Consider the following 17,968-nt stretch of genomic DNA (forward strand, 5'->3'; position numbering starts at 1 on the left):
TTTCAACCGAATCGGATGAATTTTGCTCCTCCAAGAGGAGATCGGTTTGTATAGGGGCTATATATATTTATGGACCGATATGGACCAATTTTCGCATTGTTGTTAGAGACATTATTCTAACACCACGTACCAAATTTCAACCGGATCGGATAAATTTTGCTCCTCCAAGGGGCTCCAAAGGTCAAATCTGGGGATCGGTTTATATGGGACCGATATAGACCAAAGTTTTGCATGGTTATTAGAGACCATATAACAGGTTGCCTGATAGGTCCCCGGTCTGCATCGCTAGTATTAAATGCATATTATTTTTATATAGTACCAACCTTCAAATGATTCGTGTCAAAATTTGACGTCTGTAAGTCAATTAGTTTGTGAGATAGAGCGTCTTTTGTGAAGCAACTTTTGTTATTGTGAAAAAAATTGAAAAAAGGAATTTCGTGGTTTGATAAAATACTGTTTTCCGATGGGAAAAAATACGGTGGAAGCAAAAACTTGGCTTGATAATGAGTTTCCGGACTCTGTCCCAGGGAAATCAACAATAATTAATTGTTATGCAAAATTCAAGCGTGGTGAAATGAGCACGGAGGACGGTGAACGCAGTGGACGCCCGAAAGAGGTGGTTACCGACGAAAACATCAAAAAAAATCCACAAAATGATTTTGAATGACCGTAAAATGAAGTTGATCGAGATAGCAGAGGCCTTAAAGATATCAAAGGAACGTGTTGGTCATATCATTCATCAATATTTGGATATGCGGAAGCTCTGTGCAAAATGGGTGCCGCGCGAGCTCACATTTGACCAAAAACAACAACGTGTTGATGATTCTGAGCGGTGTTTGCAGCTGTTAACTCGTAATACACCCGAGTTTTTCTGTCGGTATGTGACAATGGATGAAACATGGCTCCATCACTACACTCCTGAGTCCAATCGACAGTCGGCTGAGTGGACAGCGACCGGTGAACCATCTCCGAATCGTGGAAAGACTCAAAAGTCCGCTGGCAAAGTAATGGCCTCTGTTTTTTGGGATGCGCATGGAATAATTTTTATCGATTATCTTGAGAAGGGAAAAATCATTAACTGTGACTATTATATGGCGTTATAGGAGCGTTTGAAGGTCGAAATCGTGGCAAAACGGGCCCATATGAAGTAGAAAAAAGTGTTGTTCCACCAAGACAACGCACCGTGCCACAAATCATTGAGAACGATGGCAAAAATTCATGAATTGGGCTTCGAATTGCTTCCCCACCCACCGTATTCTCCAGATCTGGCTCCCACCGACTTTTTCTTATTCTCAGACCTCAAAAGGATGCTCGCAGTGAAAAAATTTGGATGCAATGAAGAGGTGATCGCCGAAACTGAGGCCTATTTTGACGCAAAACCGAAGGAGTACTACCAAAATGGTATCAAAAAATTGTAAGGTCGTTATAATCGTTGTATCACTCTTGAAGGGAACTACGTTGAATAATAAAAACGAATTTTGACAAAAAAAAAATGTGTTTCTCTTTGTTAGACCGGGAACTTATCAGCCAACCTGTTACTTACACCACTTACCAAATTTCAACCGGATCGGATGAATTTTGCTCCACTAAGAGCCTGCGGAGTTCAAATCTTGGGGGCTATATATAATTATGGTCATAAAGACCATGTAATGGTTCGTGATAATTTAATTTTTTAACTTTTGTGCAGTGACAAAAAAATATATAAAACTTTGAGCACGATTTTCATTTTGCGCGTCAGTCGAGTGTTTTTTGACACGGACGGACATCATTATATCAACCAAGATTTTCAACATGACCAAGAGTATGTACGGGGCCTAAGACCAATACTGCATTACAAGGGAAATCATAAAAATTGAGGGAAATCCTATGCTGGATGGTATAAACAGGAGTATATTTTATATCTTAAATTAGTAAAAAAATAAAACAGCTTTATATATTTTTTTTCTATCGACCTCATATAGCCTTAGTTTGCTAACGATTTATTTTTGCATTTATTCAACAATAGATTAGCCATGGAAATGTTTCATAACCATAACCATATTCATTCATTCTTTAATTACATATCACTCAAAAAAAAATATTTGTATCAATAACAGTTAATAATGAATACTAAATAATCATATATATACAAAAAGACATAAAACAGTAAATTGTTGTTTTTTTTTTTGGTTTTTTCTTGCAGTGTGTTTTGTGCTACATATAAAACTGGATACGAGCAAACCGAAAAAAAGATATTAATAAATCTTTTTGTATTTATTTTTGTTTGAAAAACTATACCATTATTTATATATGCAATTCATTTTCAATTAGAACAACAACAAACGAAACACAAAAAAAAACTATAACAAAAGAATACGGACATTTATGAATTAATTTGAAAAAAAAACTTTATATGGAGATGGAAGAGAATAACAGAAAATCTATTAAAAGGTGGCACACAATCCTAATGCCAATCAATCATTTTGTAAATAAGACAAAAAGAGCCGATTAAGAATGCATTTTGACACTTAACATGTGTTCTCCCACAATGTGACAAAAGATTCATAAACGAATTGTGACAATTACTTGTCATTCTCTGCTAAACTTGTCATTGATCGATGGTGAGAGAAGGTTGCCGAACATATGAATACCATGGATATTAACTTTGTGAATTGTTTGGCTTTAAATGTCAATCATTTGAATATGGGGAAGGAGTATTTACATTGGCATTCAGGTGTAGGAGAAAAAAAAAGAACAAATAAAATGTCATCGGAAGAAAAATATCCCAAAGGGGAAGTGAAGGGTTGAGATTTTCGTATAACATAATGATCTCGAAAGCCAAATTGTGTAGCCTAAACCTCTAATCTCCTACCCCTTCATTTGGTTAATCAGTTAGTCTGTGGTGTTTTTTGGTTTAGTTTGAAGGGCTTTTTGGTTTTTTATGTATTTTTTGTTTTATTTAAATTATTAATAATTTTTCTAATAATAAAAGTAAATGTTGAGTGTGTTGAGTAGTGTTTTATAAAATATATATTTTCTTGCATTTTTTTATGTATTTAAATAATAACTATATAATTTTGATAAATCGTATACATATTTTGGTATATTATTATACATTTGGGATATTGATTGGCTGATCAGTGTGTGTGTGTGTATGTAAGAGTAATGCTGCTTAGGGTTTAAGAGTTGCTCTGGGTCTTTTCGCCGAACCATATAGAAACACAGGATTTAATCATCACCACCAGTCATAACCTCCATGAATTCTAGAAGAGAGAAAAAAACAACATAAAATCCCATTACCTTTCTCCTTTTGTTTCAAATTTTTCTTTATTCACACTTACCATCAAAATCTACGGTACCCGAACCATCAGAATCGATTTCCTCAATCATCATGTCCAAATCTTCATTGGTCAGTTTGTCATCCAATTCACGTAAGATTTCACGCAATACACCGGTGGTAATATAACCATTGCCTTCTTTGTCATACAAACGGAAAGCTTCCTTGAGTTCTTGCATCATTGCCTCGGCATCTTCTTCAACCAGGAAACGGGCAGCCAATGTTGTGAATTCTTCAAATTCAATTTGTCCCGAACCATCCTCATCGACTTCAGCGATAATTTCAGCTAATGTGGCATCGTCCAATTGATGACCCAACATACTGAGAATGGTACCCACCATCTGGGTATTGATATAGCCATTCTTTTCGGGATCGAAGGCGTTGAAGGCATTGCGAAGAACTATAGAAAAAGTGGAGAGAAATGTCCTATTAATAATGTTCAATATTAAAAAAAATGTTATTATGTTAGGATGAATACACACAAAAAAGGAATATGATCACCTCAAACATGTTTCAAGAGCCAAATAGTATTTTTGGACTGGGAACATGTTTCCGGCAAAAAATAGTTTTCTGTCCAAACATATACATGACTGTCGAAATCAATTACATAATTTCCGAGGATCTTCCCCTCCAACAATAACATTTTGCTTTTGACACATGTTTGAAGTGATCATATTACTTTACTGGGCATGGAGAAATAGTTTTAATATGTAAATATGTAAAAGGCCTGCGGTAAATGCAGCAATCATAGGACCGGTACAGAGCTACCCTTGGTGTCATTCCGTACCCTTGGTACCCTTGGTGTCATATCGAAATATTTCCCCATAAAGTATATATATTCTGGGTCGTGGTGAAATTCTGAGTCGATCTAAGCACGTCCGTCCGTCCGTCTGTTGAAATCACGCTAACATCCGAAGGAAACAAGCTATCGACTTGAAACTTGCCATAAGTAGGTCGGATGGTATTGCAAATGGACCACTTTTACGTATAGCCCCCATATAAACCGACCACCATATTTGGCTCGCGGTATATATAGCCCCCATATAAATCGATCCTCAGATTGGACCTCCGGAACCTCTTCGAGGAGCAAAATTCATCCGATCTGGTTGAAATTTGGTAAGGGGTGTTATTATGTGGTCTCTAACAACAATGCAAAACATGATCCATATCGGTCCATAATTATAAATAACCTCCATATAAACCGATCCCCAGATTTGACCTCCGGAGCCTTTTGGCGGAGTATAATTCATCCATTCCGGTTGAAATTTGGGACGAGGTGTAAGTATATGCTATCTAATAACCACGCAAAAATTGGTCCCTACACCCTCAAAAAAAATCGCTTCTTTAACATATGTTCCAAACATATTTTGCAGGAAGCACATATATTATTGGATACTGCCGAAACATTAATATGTTTGTTTTATGTGAACATATTATATGTTTGGAAGCATTTTGAGCCCAAAAATATCATATGCTTGGAAGAATTTTTCCCAAAGACGATTGTGCTCATTGCCTAACATACTCGTAATTTTCACTTCCACGAAATATTATAGTTCTTGGCACCTTTTTCTGTAATACAAATAATGTTTTTTTTTCTGTAATACAAATAATAAAATTTAAAAAATTATAAAAGTGAATAATTCACTTTTATAATTTTTTTAAATTTTACCTTTCGCCTGCACGGAGAATCGAACCGAGGACCATTTTTTATATTTGAAGGTGTCCGTCAACTCCTCGTGGACTACTTATTAATAAAGAGGATTTAAACTTTGTTTTTATACATTTTACTGTGTAATTTTTCACTATTTCCTCCTTATTTCATTTTACTGTCCCAACTCTAAAAAGAGTATAGTGCCCTTTCGTTATTTTTATGAAGACCCCTGATTTCTTTTAACGAACCAAGAAAAAAATTGTGCCCATAATGCCAAAATGATAAACAAAACACATGTCCACACATACATAAAATGCTGCTCTCAAGGCGAAAACATATGCTGTTTGTTTTTCAAATATCTATTCTCTTGGTTCCGACTGTCTATTCTCTTTATTCAAATTAAATAATATTTAGACTTAAGCATATGAAATTTTTGGCCTTATCATAAAACAGTTTTCCGAAACAACATACAAGCGGTTTCACAGAAATTGTTCTCTTTTGATTCTTTCGCTGTGTTATGTTGATATCTTTCGTCAACTCTCCCGGTTTCCATCTCTATTTCTTTCTCTATACTCTCTCTGTCGCTTTGAATAAAATATCACAACATATGTATGTTTAGTTGAAATTTGTAAATTTATATATGTTTGCATTCACACATATGATTTTTATGAAACATTCATGCCCCAAACATAATATATTCTAACATATTAATATAGATGTCCCAAACATTTAGTGTTAGTGTAGGAACATTACATGTTTGCACTTAAATATATTGTGTTTAAAAATTGTGCCCGAAACACATTTTGTTTATATGGGAACATATGAAAAACATATTTTTCTAACAGTGTATAGGTCCATAATTATATAAAGCCCCAATATAAACCGATCCTCAGATTTGCTCCTCGGAACCTCTTGGAGGAGAAAAATTCATCCGATCCGGTTGAAATTTGATACGTGGTGTTAGTATACGGTATCTACAAACCATGCAAAAATTTGTCCATATCGGTCCATTTGACCTCCGGAGCATCTTGGAGAAGCAAAATGCACACGATCCGGTTGAAATTTGGTTCGTGGTGTTAATATATGGTCTCTAAAAATCCGGAAAACTCTTGGAGGAGCAACATTCATCCGATTCGGTTGAAATTTGGTACATTACGCTAGTATATGGCCAAAATAGGTCCATATCGGTCTATAGTTATATATAGCCGATTCCCAATCACACAAAAATTGATCCATATCGCGAAAAATAATCTACCAATATTTTATTTCTATAGAAAATTTTGTCAAAATTTGATTACTCATTCGTTTTGTTTGTTATTGTTGGTTTCTCTTCAATCATTATTTTTTTGTTTTTGATCTCAGCTTAAAACCATGCATTGACTAAATTACAAGTGTAGCTTAACCAACAGAGGAAAAGTATGCTTGTCAAATTTATTTGGGCAAAGTCCTATAGACTGCAAGATGGTTGGATGTACAGTTGTTTCGGAATTACCACATTCCTCATCAGCATCCTCTACTTGCAGCAAAACTATCAACCAATTATCAGAATAAATTCGGGTAATTCACTCAACCCAAAGTGAACTACACTTGAACCTTCCGAAATATTTTTCCTCTGTTGGTTAAGCTACACTTGTAGTTTAGTCAATGCATGGTTTTAAGCTGTGATCAAAAAAAAAAAAACAATAAAATTTTATTACTATAAAAAATTTTGTCACAATTTTATTTCTATACAAAATTTTGTCAAAATTTTATTTCTATAGACAATTTTGTCAAAATATTATTTCTATAGAAAATTTTGTCAAAATTTTATTTCCATAGAATATTTTGTCGAAATTTTATTTCTATAGGAAATTTTGTCAAAATTTTATTTTTATAGAAGGCTTTTAAAAGTTTTATTTCTATAGAAAATTTTATAAAATTTTATTTCTATAGAAATTTTTGTCAAAATTTTATTTCTATAGAAAATTTTGTAAAAATTTTATTTCTATAGAAAATTTTGTCAAAATTTTATTTCTATCGAAAATGTTGTCAAAATTTCATTTCTGTAGAAAATTTTGTCAAAATTTTATTTCTATAGAAAATTTTGTCAAAATATTATTTCTATAGAAAATTTCTATAGAAAATTTTGTCAAAATTTTATTTCCATAGAATATTTTGTCGAAATTTTATTTCTATAGGAAATTTTGTCAAAATTTTATTTTTATAGAAAGTTTTTTATACCCTTCACCACCACTGTGGTACAGGGTATAATAAGTTTGTGCATTTGTATGTAACGCCAAGAAGGAAAAGTCTGAGACCCATCGTTTAGTATACCGATCGTCTTAGAATTGAATTCTGAGTCGATTTAGCGATGTCCGTCTGTCTGTCTGTCCGTCTGTCTGTCTGTTGGTGTATTTTTGTGTGCAAAGTACAGCTCGTAGTTTTAGTCCGATTGTCCTAAAATTTGGTATAGGGTCCTGTTTCGACTCAAAGACGATCCCTATTGATTTTGGCAAAAATCGGTTCAGATTTAGATATAGCTGCCATATATATTTTTCACCGATCTGGACATAATTGGCGTGTATATCAACCGATCTTCCTCAAATTACGTACTTCCGAATATTTTATGAGTCTCGAAAAACTTGCAAAATATCAGCCAAATCGGTTCAGATTTAGATATAGCTCCTATATATAGCTTTCGCCCGATTTACACTCATTTGCCCACAGAGGCCAATTTTTTGCTCCGATTTAATTGAAATTTTGCACAGGGAGTAAAATTAGCATTATAGCTATGCGTGTCAAATTTGGTTGAAATCGGTTCAGATTTAGATATATCTCCCATATATAGCTTTCGCCCGATTTACACTCAAATGACCACAGAGGCCAATTTTTTTGCTCCGATTTAGTTGAAATTTTGCACAGGGAGTAGAATTAGCATTGTAGCTATGTGTGCCAAATTTGGTTGAAATCGGTTCAGATTTAGATATAGCTCCCATATATAGCTTTCGCCCGATTTACACTCATATGACCACAGAGGCCAATTTTTTGCTACGATTTAATTGAAATTTTGCATAGGGAGTAGAATTAGCATTGTAGCTATGCGTGCCAAATTTGGTTGCAATCGGTTCAGATTTAGATATATCTCCCATATATAGCTTTCGCCCGATTTACACTCATATGACCACAGAGGCAAATCTTTAACTCCGATTTAGTTGAAATTTTGCACAGGGAGTAGAATTAGCATTGTTGCTATGCGTGCCAAATTTGATTTGACATCAGTTCAGATTTAGATATAGCTCCCATATATATGTTTTTCTGATTTCGACAAAAATGGTCAAAATACCAACATTTTCCTTGTTAAATCGCCACTGCTTAGTCGAAAAGTTGTAAAAATTACTCTAATTTCCCTAAACTTCTAATACATATATATCGAGCGATAAATCATAAATTAACTTTTGCGAAGTTTCCTTAAAATTGCTTCAGATTTAAATGTTTCCCATATTTATACCCTTCACCACTACTGTGGTACAGGGTATAATAAGTTTGTGCATTTGTATGTAACGCCAAGAAGGAGTAATCATAGACCAACCTTTTAGTATACGGATCGGCTAAGAATTAAATTCTGAGTCGATTTAGCGATGTCCGTCTGTCTGTCTGTCCGTCTGTCTGTCCGTCTGTCTGTCCGTCTGTCTGTCTGTCTGTCTGTCTGTTGATGTATTTTTGTGTGCAAAGTACAGCTCGCAGTTTTAGTCCGATTGTCCTAAAATTTGGTATACGGTCCTGTTTCGGCTCAAAGACGATCCCTATTGATTTTGGAAAAAATCGGTTCAGATTTAGATATAGCTGCCATATATATTTTTCACCGATCTGGTCATAATTGGCGTGTATATCAACCGATCTTCCTCAAATTCCGTACATCCGAATATTTTATGAGTCTCGAAAAACTTGCAAAATATCAGCCAAATCGGTTCAGATTTAGATATAGCTCCCATATATAGCTTTCGCCCGATTTACACTCATTTGCCCACAGAGGCCAATTTTTTGCTCCGATTTAGTTGAAATTTTGCATAGGGAGTAGAATTAGCGTTGTAACTATGCGTTCCAAATTTGCTTGAAATCGGTTCAGATTTGGATATATCTCCCATATAAAGCTTTCGCCCGATTTACACTCATATGACCACAGAGGCCAATTTTTAACTCCGATTTAGTTGAAATTTTGCACAGGGAGTAAAATTAGCATTGTAGCTTTGCGTGCCAAATTTGGTTGAAATCGGTTCAGATTTAGATATAGCTCCCATATATATGTTTTTCTGATTTCGACAAAAATGGTCAAAATACCAACATTTTCCTTGTAAAATCGCCACTGCTTAGTCGAAAAGTTGTAAAAATGACTCTAATTTTCCTAAACTTCTAATACATATATATCGAGCGATAAATCATAAATAAACTTTTGCGAAGTTTCCTTAAAATTGCTTCAGATTTAAACGTTTCCCATATTTTTTTACTAACATTGTGTTCCACCCTGGTGCATTAGCCAACTTAAATTTTGAGTCTATAGATTTTGTAAAAGTCTATCAAATTCTGTCCAAATCGAGTGATATTTAAATGTATGTATTTGGGACAAACCTTTATATATAGCCCCAACACATTTGACGGATGTGATATGGTATCGAAAATTTAGATCTACAAAGTGGTGCAGGGTATAATATAGTCGGCCCCGCCCGACTTTAGACTTTCCTTACTGGTTTTTTACTAACATTGTGTTCCACCCTGGTGCATTAGCCAACTTAAATTTTGAGTCTATAGATTTTGTAAAAGTCTATCAAATTCTGTCCAAATCGAGTGATATTTAAATGTATGTATTTGGGACAAACCTTTATATATAGCCCCAACACATTTGACGGATGTGATATGGTATCGAAAATTTAGATCTACAAAGTGGTGCAGGGTATAATATAGTCGGCCCCGCCCGACTTTAGACTTTCCTTACTGGTTTTCTACTAACATTGTGTTCCACCCTAGTGCATTAGCCGACTTAAATTTAGAGTCTATAGATTTTAGAGAAGTCTATCAAATTCTGTCCAAATCGAATGATATTTAAATGAATGTATTTGGGACAAACCTTTATATATAGCGCCCAACACATTTGACGGATGTGATATGGTATCGAAAATTTAGATCTACAAAGTGGTGCAGGGTATAATATAGTCGGCCCCGCCCGAGTTTAGACTTCCCGTACTTGTCAAAATTATATTTCTATAGAAAATTTTATGAAACTTTTATTTCTATAGAAAATTTTGTCAACATTTTATTTCTATAGAAAATTTTGTCAAAATTTTATTTCTATAGAAAATTTTGTCAAAATTTTATTTCTATAGAAAATTGTGTCAAACTGAATTATATACGTTTTTAATCGACCTTTTTATACCCACCACCATAAAATGGTGACGGGGGTATAATAAGTTTGTCATTCCGTTTGTAACACATCGAAATATCGATTTCCGACTATATAAAGTATATATATTCTTGATCAGGGAGAAATTCTAAGACGATATAAGCATGTCCGTCTGTCCGTCTGTCTGTCTGTCTGTCTGTCTGTCTGTTGTAATCACTCTACAGCCTTCAATAATGGCGCTATCGTCCCGAAATTTGGCACAGATTAGTTTTTTGTTTGCAGGCAGGTCAAGTTCGAAGATGGGCTATATCGGTCCAAGTTTTGATATAGTCCCCATATAAACCGACCTCCCGATTTGGGGTCTTGGGCCTATAAAAACCGTAGTTTTTACCAGATTTGCCTCAAATTGGAAATCTAGAGGTATTTTGGGACCATAAAGAGGTGTGTCGAAAATGGTCCGTATCGGTCCATGTTTTAGTATAGCCCCCATATAGACCGATCTCCCGATTTTACTTCTTAGGCGTCTAGAAACAGTATTTTCTATCCGATTTGTCTGAAATTGAAAATCTAGAGGTATTTTAGGACCATAAAGAGGTGTGTCGAAAATGGTCCGCATAGGTCCATGTTTTGATATAGCCCCCATATAAACCAACCTCCCGATTTGGAGTCTTGGGCCTATAAAACCCGTAGTTTTTATCCAATTTGCCTGAAATTGAAAGTATAGAGGTATTTGAGGACCATAAAAAGGTGTACCGAAAATGGTTCTCATCGGTCCATGTTTTGATACAGCCCCCATATAGACCGATCTCCCGATTTTGCTTCTTGGGCGTCTAGAAACTATATTTACCATCCGATTTGCCTGAAATTGGAAATCTAGAGGTATTGTGGGACTATAAAGAGGTGTGTCGAAAATGGTCCATATCGGTCCATGTTTTGGTATAGCCCCCATATAGACCGATCTCCCGATTTTTATTCTTACGCGTCTAGAAACAGTATTTTCTATCCGATTTGTCTGAAATTGAAAATCTAGAGGTATTTTAGGACCATAAAGAGGTGTGTCGAAAATGGTCCGCATAGGTCCATGTTTTGATATAGCCCCCATATAAACCAACCTCCCGATTTGGAGTCTTGGGCCTACAAAACCCGTAGTTTTTATCCAATTTGCCTGAAATTGAAAATATAGAGGTACTTGAGGACCATAAAAAGGTGTGCCGAAAATGGTTCTCATCGGTCCATGTTTTTGTATAGCCCCCATATAGACCGATATCCCGATTTTGCTTTTAGGGCTTCTAGAAACTATATTTACCATCCGATTAGCCTGAAATTGGAAATCTAGAGGTATTCGAGGACCATAAAAAGGTATGCCGAAAATGGTGCTCATCGGTCCATGTTTTGATATAGCCCCCATAGAGACTGATCTTGGGATTCTAGAAACTATATTTTCTATCCGATTTTTCTGAAATTGAAAATGTAGAGTTCTTTTGGGACCATAAAAAGGTGTGCCGAAAATGGTGCCCATCGGTCCATTTTTTGGTATAGCCCCCATATAGACCGATCTCCCATTTTGCTTCTTGGGCTTCTAGAAACTATATTTAACATCCGCTTTGCCTGAAATTCTTGAGCTACAATAAACTGTATTTATTACATGATTTGCCTGAAATTCGAAATCTAGAGGGATTTTTAGACCACAAATAAGAGTGCCGAAATTGAGGTATATCGGTCCATTTTTTGGTATAACCCCAATATAGACTGATCTCTCGATTTTTACTTCTTGGGCGTCTAGAGACTATATTTTCTGGCCGATTTATTTGAAATTGAAAATCTGGAGGTATTTTAAGATCACAAATATGTGAGTAGCAAATGGTGCCTATCGGTCCATGTTTTGGTATAGCCCCCATATACACCGATCTCCCGGCTTTATTTCTTGGGCTTCTAGAATCCTTAGTTTTTATCCGATTTGCTGGAAATTAGTAATTTATAATAAAATTTTAGACAAACGAAATGTCTTTTTCTTATAAAGTGTTTTCGTTTATTCAACGATTGTCTCTAAAATTTGTGTCAAAAGAAAACTTTGCTTTCTCAAAAAAGAAAACACCTCTTTCAGGGTATAGCAGGCGCACTGATCATGAAAATTGCTTTAAACTGAAAGTAAAAGTTCCAGATTTTACTCATCGTATTTAAATAAATGCGGAAAAATCTACAGATTTAAGATTTTAAGTCAAGGCGTAATTTCAACATATACACGATTTGTTTATATTTTGTCTAAAACTCAAACAAAATTGGTTCTCATAAATCCAGAATCTTATCTGGCCTTCATAGGTAGAATCTTTAAAGTTTGTCTTCGGGAGCTGGCTCGTTTGGGAGAATATTTGTCATCAAACCCCCTACAATTCTATATATTATCAAGTAACCCACTACGACGAAGAGTTTTCATAGTAAACTATTATACTTGATTCATGGTGGTGGGTATTTAAAATTCGGCCCGGCCGAATTTACTGCTTTATATACTTGTTTTGTTTAATATATACCCGGTATGGACTAACTTCCAATTTTGAAGACGGTGTTAAGAAGTTTTAAGATATCTTGCCATCGGCAAGTGTTACCGAAACCCAAGTAATTCGATTGTGAATGACAGTCTTTAGTAGAATTTTCTATGTAATCAATGGTGGAGGGTACATAAGATTCGGCCTGGCCGGCCGTAGGTTCGGTATATACTTATTGATTTTGTATATGTCAGGGGCATTCAGTAAGACAGGAACATATTCTCTTAATGTCATGCTACATCTACTGCCTTTAGACATATTGGCCGAACAGTCAGCTGCAACTACGACTGTGGTCGGAAAAAAGCACGGTCAAAGTTCGGTTCACAAAATAATGGCAGATGTAGTGGATTACAATCTGGCGAAAAAGTTTGAAATTCTAAACCCCAACAATGAGGCACGGTGCACACAGACCCCGGGGAATAAACGTTATATAGATTTCTACACTGATTGATCCAAATTCGGATGGACTAGTGGGTTTCGGAGTATATTCTAAAGACCTGGAACTTCGAATAGCCTAATAACTGTAGTGTTTTTCAGTCTGAAATATTAGCAATAAAAGAGGTGACAAATTGGCTGAGAAATAATGTTCCAACAAATGTTGGCATTAATATATACTCAGACAGTCAGGCTGCAATAAAATCCTTGGACTCTGTGTTTCTTCATCGACTGCTGCAAAAATCTCTCAACGAGATAGCCGAACAGTACAATATTCTCCTAATATGGGTGTTTAGCCACAGTAACATACCCAGGAACTGCAATGTGGATGAGTTAGCAAGGCTAGGAACTCCCTTCCATATTTCAGGAGAACTATTTAGAATCAGGAGCTTGCAGGTAAGTATAAGTATAATGACAACTGTGTGAGCTGTCATGATGCGGAGGAAAAGGAATCAATTAAACACCTCTTGTGTGAGTGTCCTTCATTTTGTGTAAGGCGTAGGCGAATTTTGGGGCATATAACTTTAGATTACTGACGGATCTGGAAAACGTTAACAGTCTGCTAATGTTTTTGAAACACACAGGTTGGTTTAACAGAAGAAAATGATCTGGAGGGTTCAACGCTAGAAACTAGAAATGCCTATATGTAATAGATACTTTTAGTTAATCTAACCTAACCTAACATAACCTAACCATAATGCACAACTTTAGTACCCACTTTTTCCCTACCGCCTTTTTGCACGAGTACAAAGCTACCATGGCTTCTCTCGCCCTTTATCCCTTATTAAGCTCAGCTTCCTGTCCAATATTTGGCATACTAACCCAGGGTAACTTCAATTCCAACTAATGAGATGGCCTTCACCGTTTGAATTTAGCGTTCGTTGCAGTACAAGACAAGTTCTGACTTTAAACAATTTACGCCTAGACCATTATTCTTTGTCACACGAAGGTACAAAGGATAATTTGAGTTCGAAATATAAGATTTACGCCGATATTTATGAACAACAGTATATTTCGTCCATGTAAGATAAATATCTATCAGCCTCTCTAAAGTCTTAAAAAGGAATTAGGATAAGCTGATCGATCGAATATCCTTCAGACCCGAGCGAAAGGATTTCCCACATCAAGGATAACAATCTACTTCGACTTTTCTAGAATATATACAGCCTTTATGTATCGCCGACAACTACGTTATAATTCTATCAGTTATTCATGTCACTCATTGAGACAACAAACATTTTTTATGTACATAACGAAAATGTTTCTTTCAATGAAAATGTTCATTAGTAGTAGGAAATGGTAGCCACCGTGGTACAATGGTTAGCATACCCGCCTTGCATACACAGGGTCGTGGGTTCAAACCTAGTTTCGAATAAACACTTTTTGTTTTCCAGCAGTGGATTATCCAACCTCAGTAATGCTGTTTACATTTCTGAGTGTTTCAAAACTTCTCTAATTGGTTTCAATGCAATAAGGAACGCCGTTCGGACTTGGATATAAAATTGAGATTCCTAGTCATTGAGGAGCACTCACTGATAAGAGACAAGTTCACCACTGTGGTATCGCAATGGACTGAATAGTCTAAGTGAGCCCGAAATATCGGGCTGCCACTATACCTAACCTAACCTAATAGGAAATGTTACGTTATTTAGTAGAAAAATTATGACCATAACGAAAATTTTCATTGTTTGTATGAAATGATTTCAGTCGCTCACAATAAAAAATGCGTTAATATTATCACATTTTTCTACCAGTTCGGAAGCATTTGTTCATGTGCAACTATTGAAATCTGTATCGAATGGTACGTTTTCATAGGCCCATTTTATCTTGAACAAAGTTATTGTGATCTGACATAATAAAAGTGCTTTCAATCAAAGTGCTTTCACAAACTATTTTGGGGTGCGATCGATCCTTGATAGAGGGCATCGAACATTCGACTAAGTCGAAGAATTTGCAATATATGTTTGTTAATAGTACCCAGCAAAAAAATTTTGAAGTTCTTCGAAAGGCACAACTTTAAAAGCACTTCCAGAAGATGCACTCCCAATGATGTTCTTTATTTTAGCTACCCAGGAAGTTCTTTTAATTCAATTTTTTATAACTTAGGTTTTTCATACTTTTAATGGGTAATTTTAAAATTTTTTGTTTCAAGTAGTTTAAAAACAGAATAAGAATTCATAAAATGGTACAAAATCATTTAAATTTTGTTGAAAAAAAATTCTAAATCCAATTTGAAACAAGTATATACGGCCGTAAGTTCGGCCAGGCCGAAGCTTATGTACCCTCCATCATGGATTGCTTAGAAACTTCTTCTAAACACTGCCATCCACAATCGAATTACTTAAGTTGCGGTAACGCTTGCCGATGGCAAGGTATCTTAAAACCTCCTAACACCATCTTCTAAATTGTATGTCCATACTTGGTATATATTAAATCAAAAAAGATCGATCCAATACGTATATAATTCAGTTTGACAAAGTAGACATAAAATGTTGTCAAAATTTTCTACAGAAAGAAAATATTAAAAAATTTTCTATGGAAATAAAATTTTCACAAAATTTTCTATAGAAATAAACATTTTGACAAAATTTTCTGTGGAAAGAAAATTTTGACAAAAATTTCTACAGAAATAAAATTTTAACAAAATGTTCTATAGACATAAACTTTTGACAAAATTTTCTATAGAAATAAAATCTTGGTCGATTATTTTTGGCTCGAGTGGCAACTATGATTATGAACCGAATAAAATTTGAACAAAATTTTCTATAGAAATAAAATTTTGACAATGATGAAAATTTTATTATGAACCGAATAAAATTTTAACAAAATTTTCTCTAGAAATAAAATTTTGACAACATTTTCTATAGAAATAAAATTTTGGTAGATTATTTTTGGCTCTAGTGGCAACCATGATTATGAACCGATATGGACCAATTTTTGTGTGATTGGACCAATTTTGGTATGGTTGTTAGCGACCATATACTAACACCACGTTCCTACTTTGAACCGGATCGGATGAATTTTGCTCCTCCAAGAGGCTCCGGAGGTCAAATCTGGAGAACGTTTTATATGGGGGCTATATATAATTATGGACCGATATGGACCATGTTCCAAATTACAACCGGATCGGATGAAATTTTCTTCTCTTTGAGGCTCCGCAAGCCAAATCTGGGGATCGGTTTATATGGGGGCTATATATAATTATGGACCGATGGGAACCAATTTTTACATGGTTGTTAGAGACCATATACCAACATCATGTACCAAATTTCAGCCGGATCGGATGAAATATGCTTCTGTTAGAGGCTCCACAAGCCAAATCTGGCGATCGGTTTATATGGGGGCTATATATAATTATGGACCGATGTGACCAATTTTTGCATTGTTGTTAGAGACCATATACCAACACCATATACCAAATTTCAGCCGGATCGGATGAAATATGCTTCTCTTTTAGGCTCCGCAAGCCAAATCTGGAGATCGGTTTATATGGGGGCTATATATAATTATGGACTGATGTGAACCAATTTTTGCATGGTTGTTAGAGACCATATACCAACACCATATACCAAATTTCAGCCGGATCGGATGAAATATGCTTCTCTTTTAGGCTCCGCAAGCCAAATCTGGAGATCGGTTTATATGGGGGCTATATATAATTATGGACTGATGTGAACCAATTTTTGCATGGTTGTTATAGGCCATATACCAACACCATATACCAAATTTCAGCCGGATCGGATGAAATATGCTTCTGTTAGAGGCTCCACAAGCCAAATCTGGGGATCGGTTTATATGGGGGCTATATATAATTATGGACCGATGTGGACCAATTTTTGCATGGTTGTTAGAGACGATATACCAACACCATATACCAAATTTTAGCCGGATCGGATGAAATATGCTTCTTTTAGAGGCTCCACAAGCCAAATCTGAGGGTCCCTTTATATGGGGGCTATACGTAAAAGTGGACCGATATGGCCCATTTTCAATACCATCCGACCTACATCGATAACAACTACTTGTGCCAAGTTTCAAGTCGATAGCTTGTTTCGTTCGGAAGTTAGCGTGATTTCAACAGACGGACGGACGGACGGACGGACATGCTTAGATCGACTCAGAATTTCACCACGACCCAGAATATATATACTTTATGGGGTCTTAGAGCAATATTTCGATGTGTTACAAACGGAATGACAAAGTTAATATACCCCCATCCTATGATGGAGGGTATAAAAATTGTGAATTTTTGAAAATATTTGAGGTCAATCGTTTCCGACAAGCATTAGAATCCATTAAAAATTATAAAAATTATTTATTTGACAAAAAATATCACAGAATTTTTTAGTTTACATCCAAAATATTGAATTCGGATCACACCTAAATAAGTGATGCAGATTCAGTGCAACGGCTGTTAAAATGGAGGACTTCCGTCCTATGACAAGCCCATGTTAATTTCATCGCTTCTGCGTCAATTTTGCACCACTTCCGGATCCAAAAAGAACATTTCCATTACTTTTTTGACGACGCTTTTTTTGCTGGGTATTTTTTATATTTCTTGCAAATGCAAATATATGCAATAGTTGTGTACTTTCACCAAAATCCATATATCCAGCTGTGACAGTCCATCCATCTATTTATCCCCCAAA

General features: G+C 35.4%; 1 protein-coding gene across 2 annotated transcripts in view; it reads right to left on the minus strand.

Annotated features, from left to right (window-relative positions):
* Positions 1 to 2,991: 2,991 nt before the first annotated feature.
* Positions 2,992 to 17,968, minus strand: part of TpnC41C (Troponin C at 41C) — a 50,042-nt gene continuing 35,065 nt past the window's right edge. For both annotated transcript variants that reach the window (XM_075309407.1, XM_075309408.1), the window contains exons 3-4: positions 3,321 to 3,716; positions 2,992 to 3,242 (exon numbers count right to left, since the gene is read on the minus strand). In XM_075309407.1, coding sequence (XP_075165522.1) covers positions 3,208 to 3,242; positions 3,321 to 3,716 — 431 coding nt within the window. In that variant the 3' untranslated portion in view covers positions 2,992 to 3,207. The remainder of the gene's footprint in view (positions 3,243 to 3,320; positions 3,717 to 17,968) is intronic.

Source organism: Haematobia irritans, chromosome 5, assembly GCF_050003625.1.
Source record: "Haematobia irritans isolate KBUSLIRL chromosome 5, ASM5000362v1, whole genome shotgun sequence".
Classification (NCBI taxonomy): domain Eukaryota; kingdom Metazoa; phylum Arthropoda; class Insecta; order Diptera; family Muscidae; genus Haematobia; species Haematobia irritans.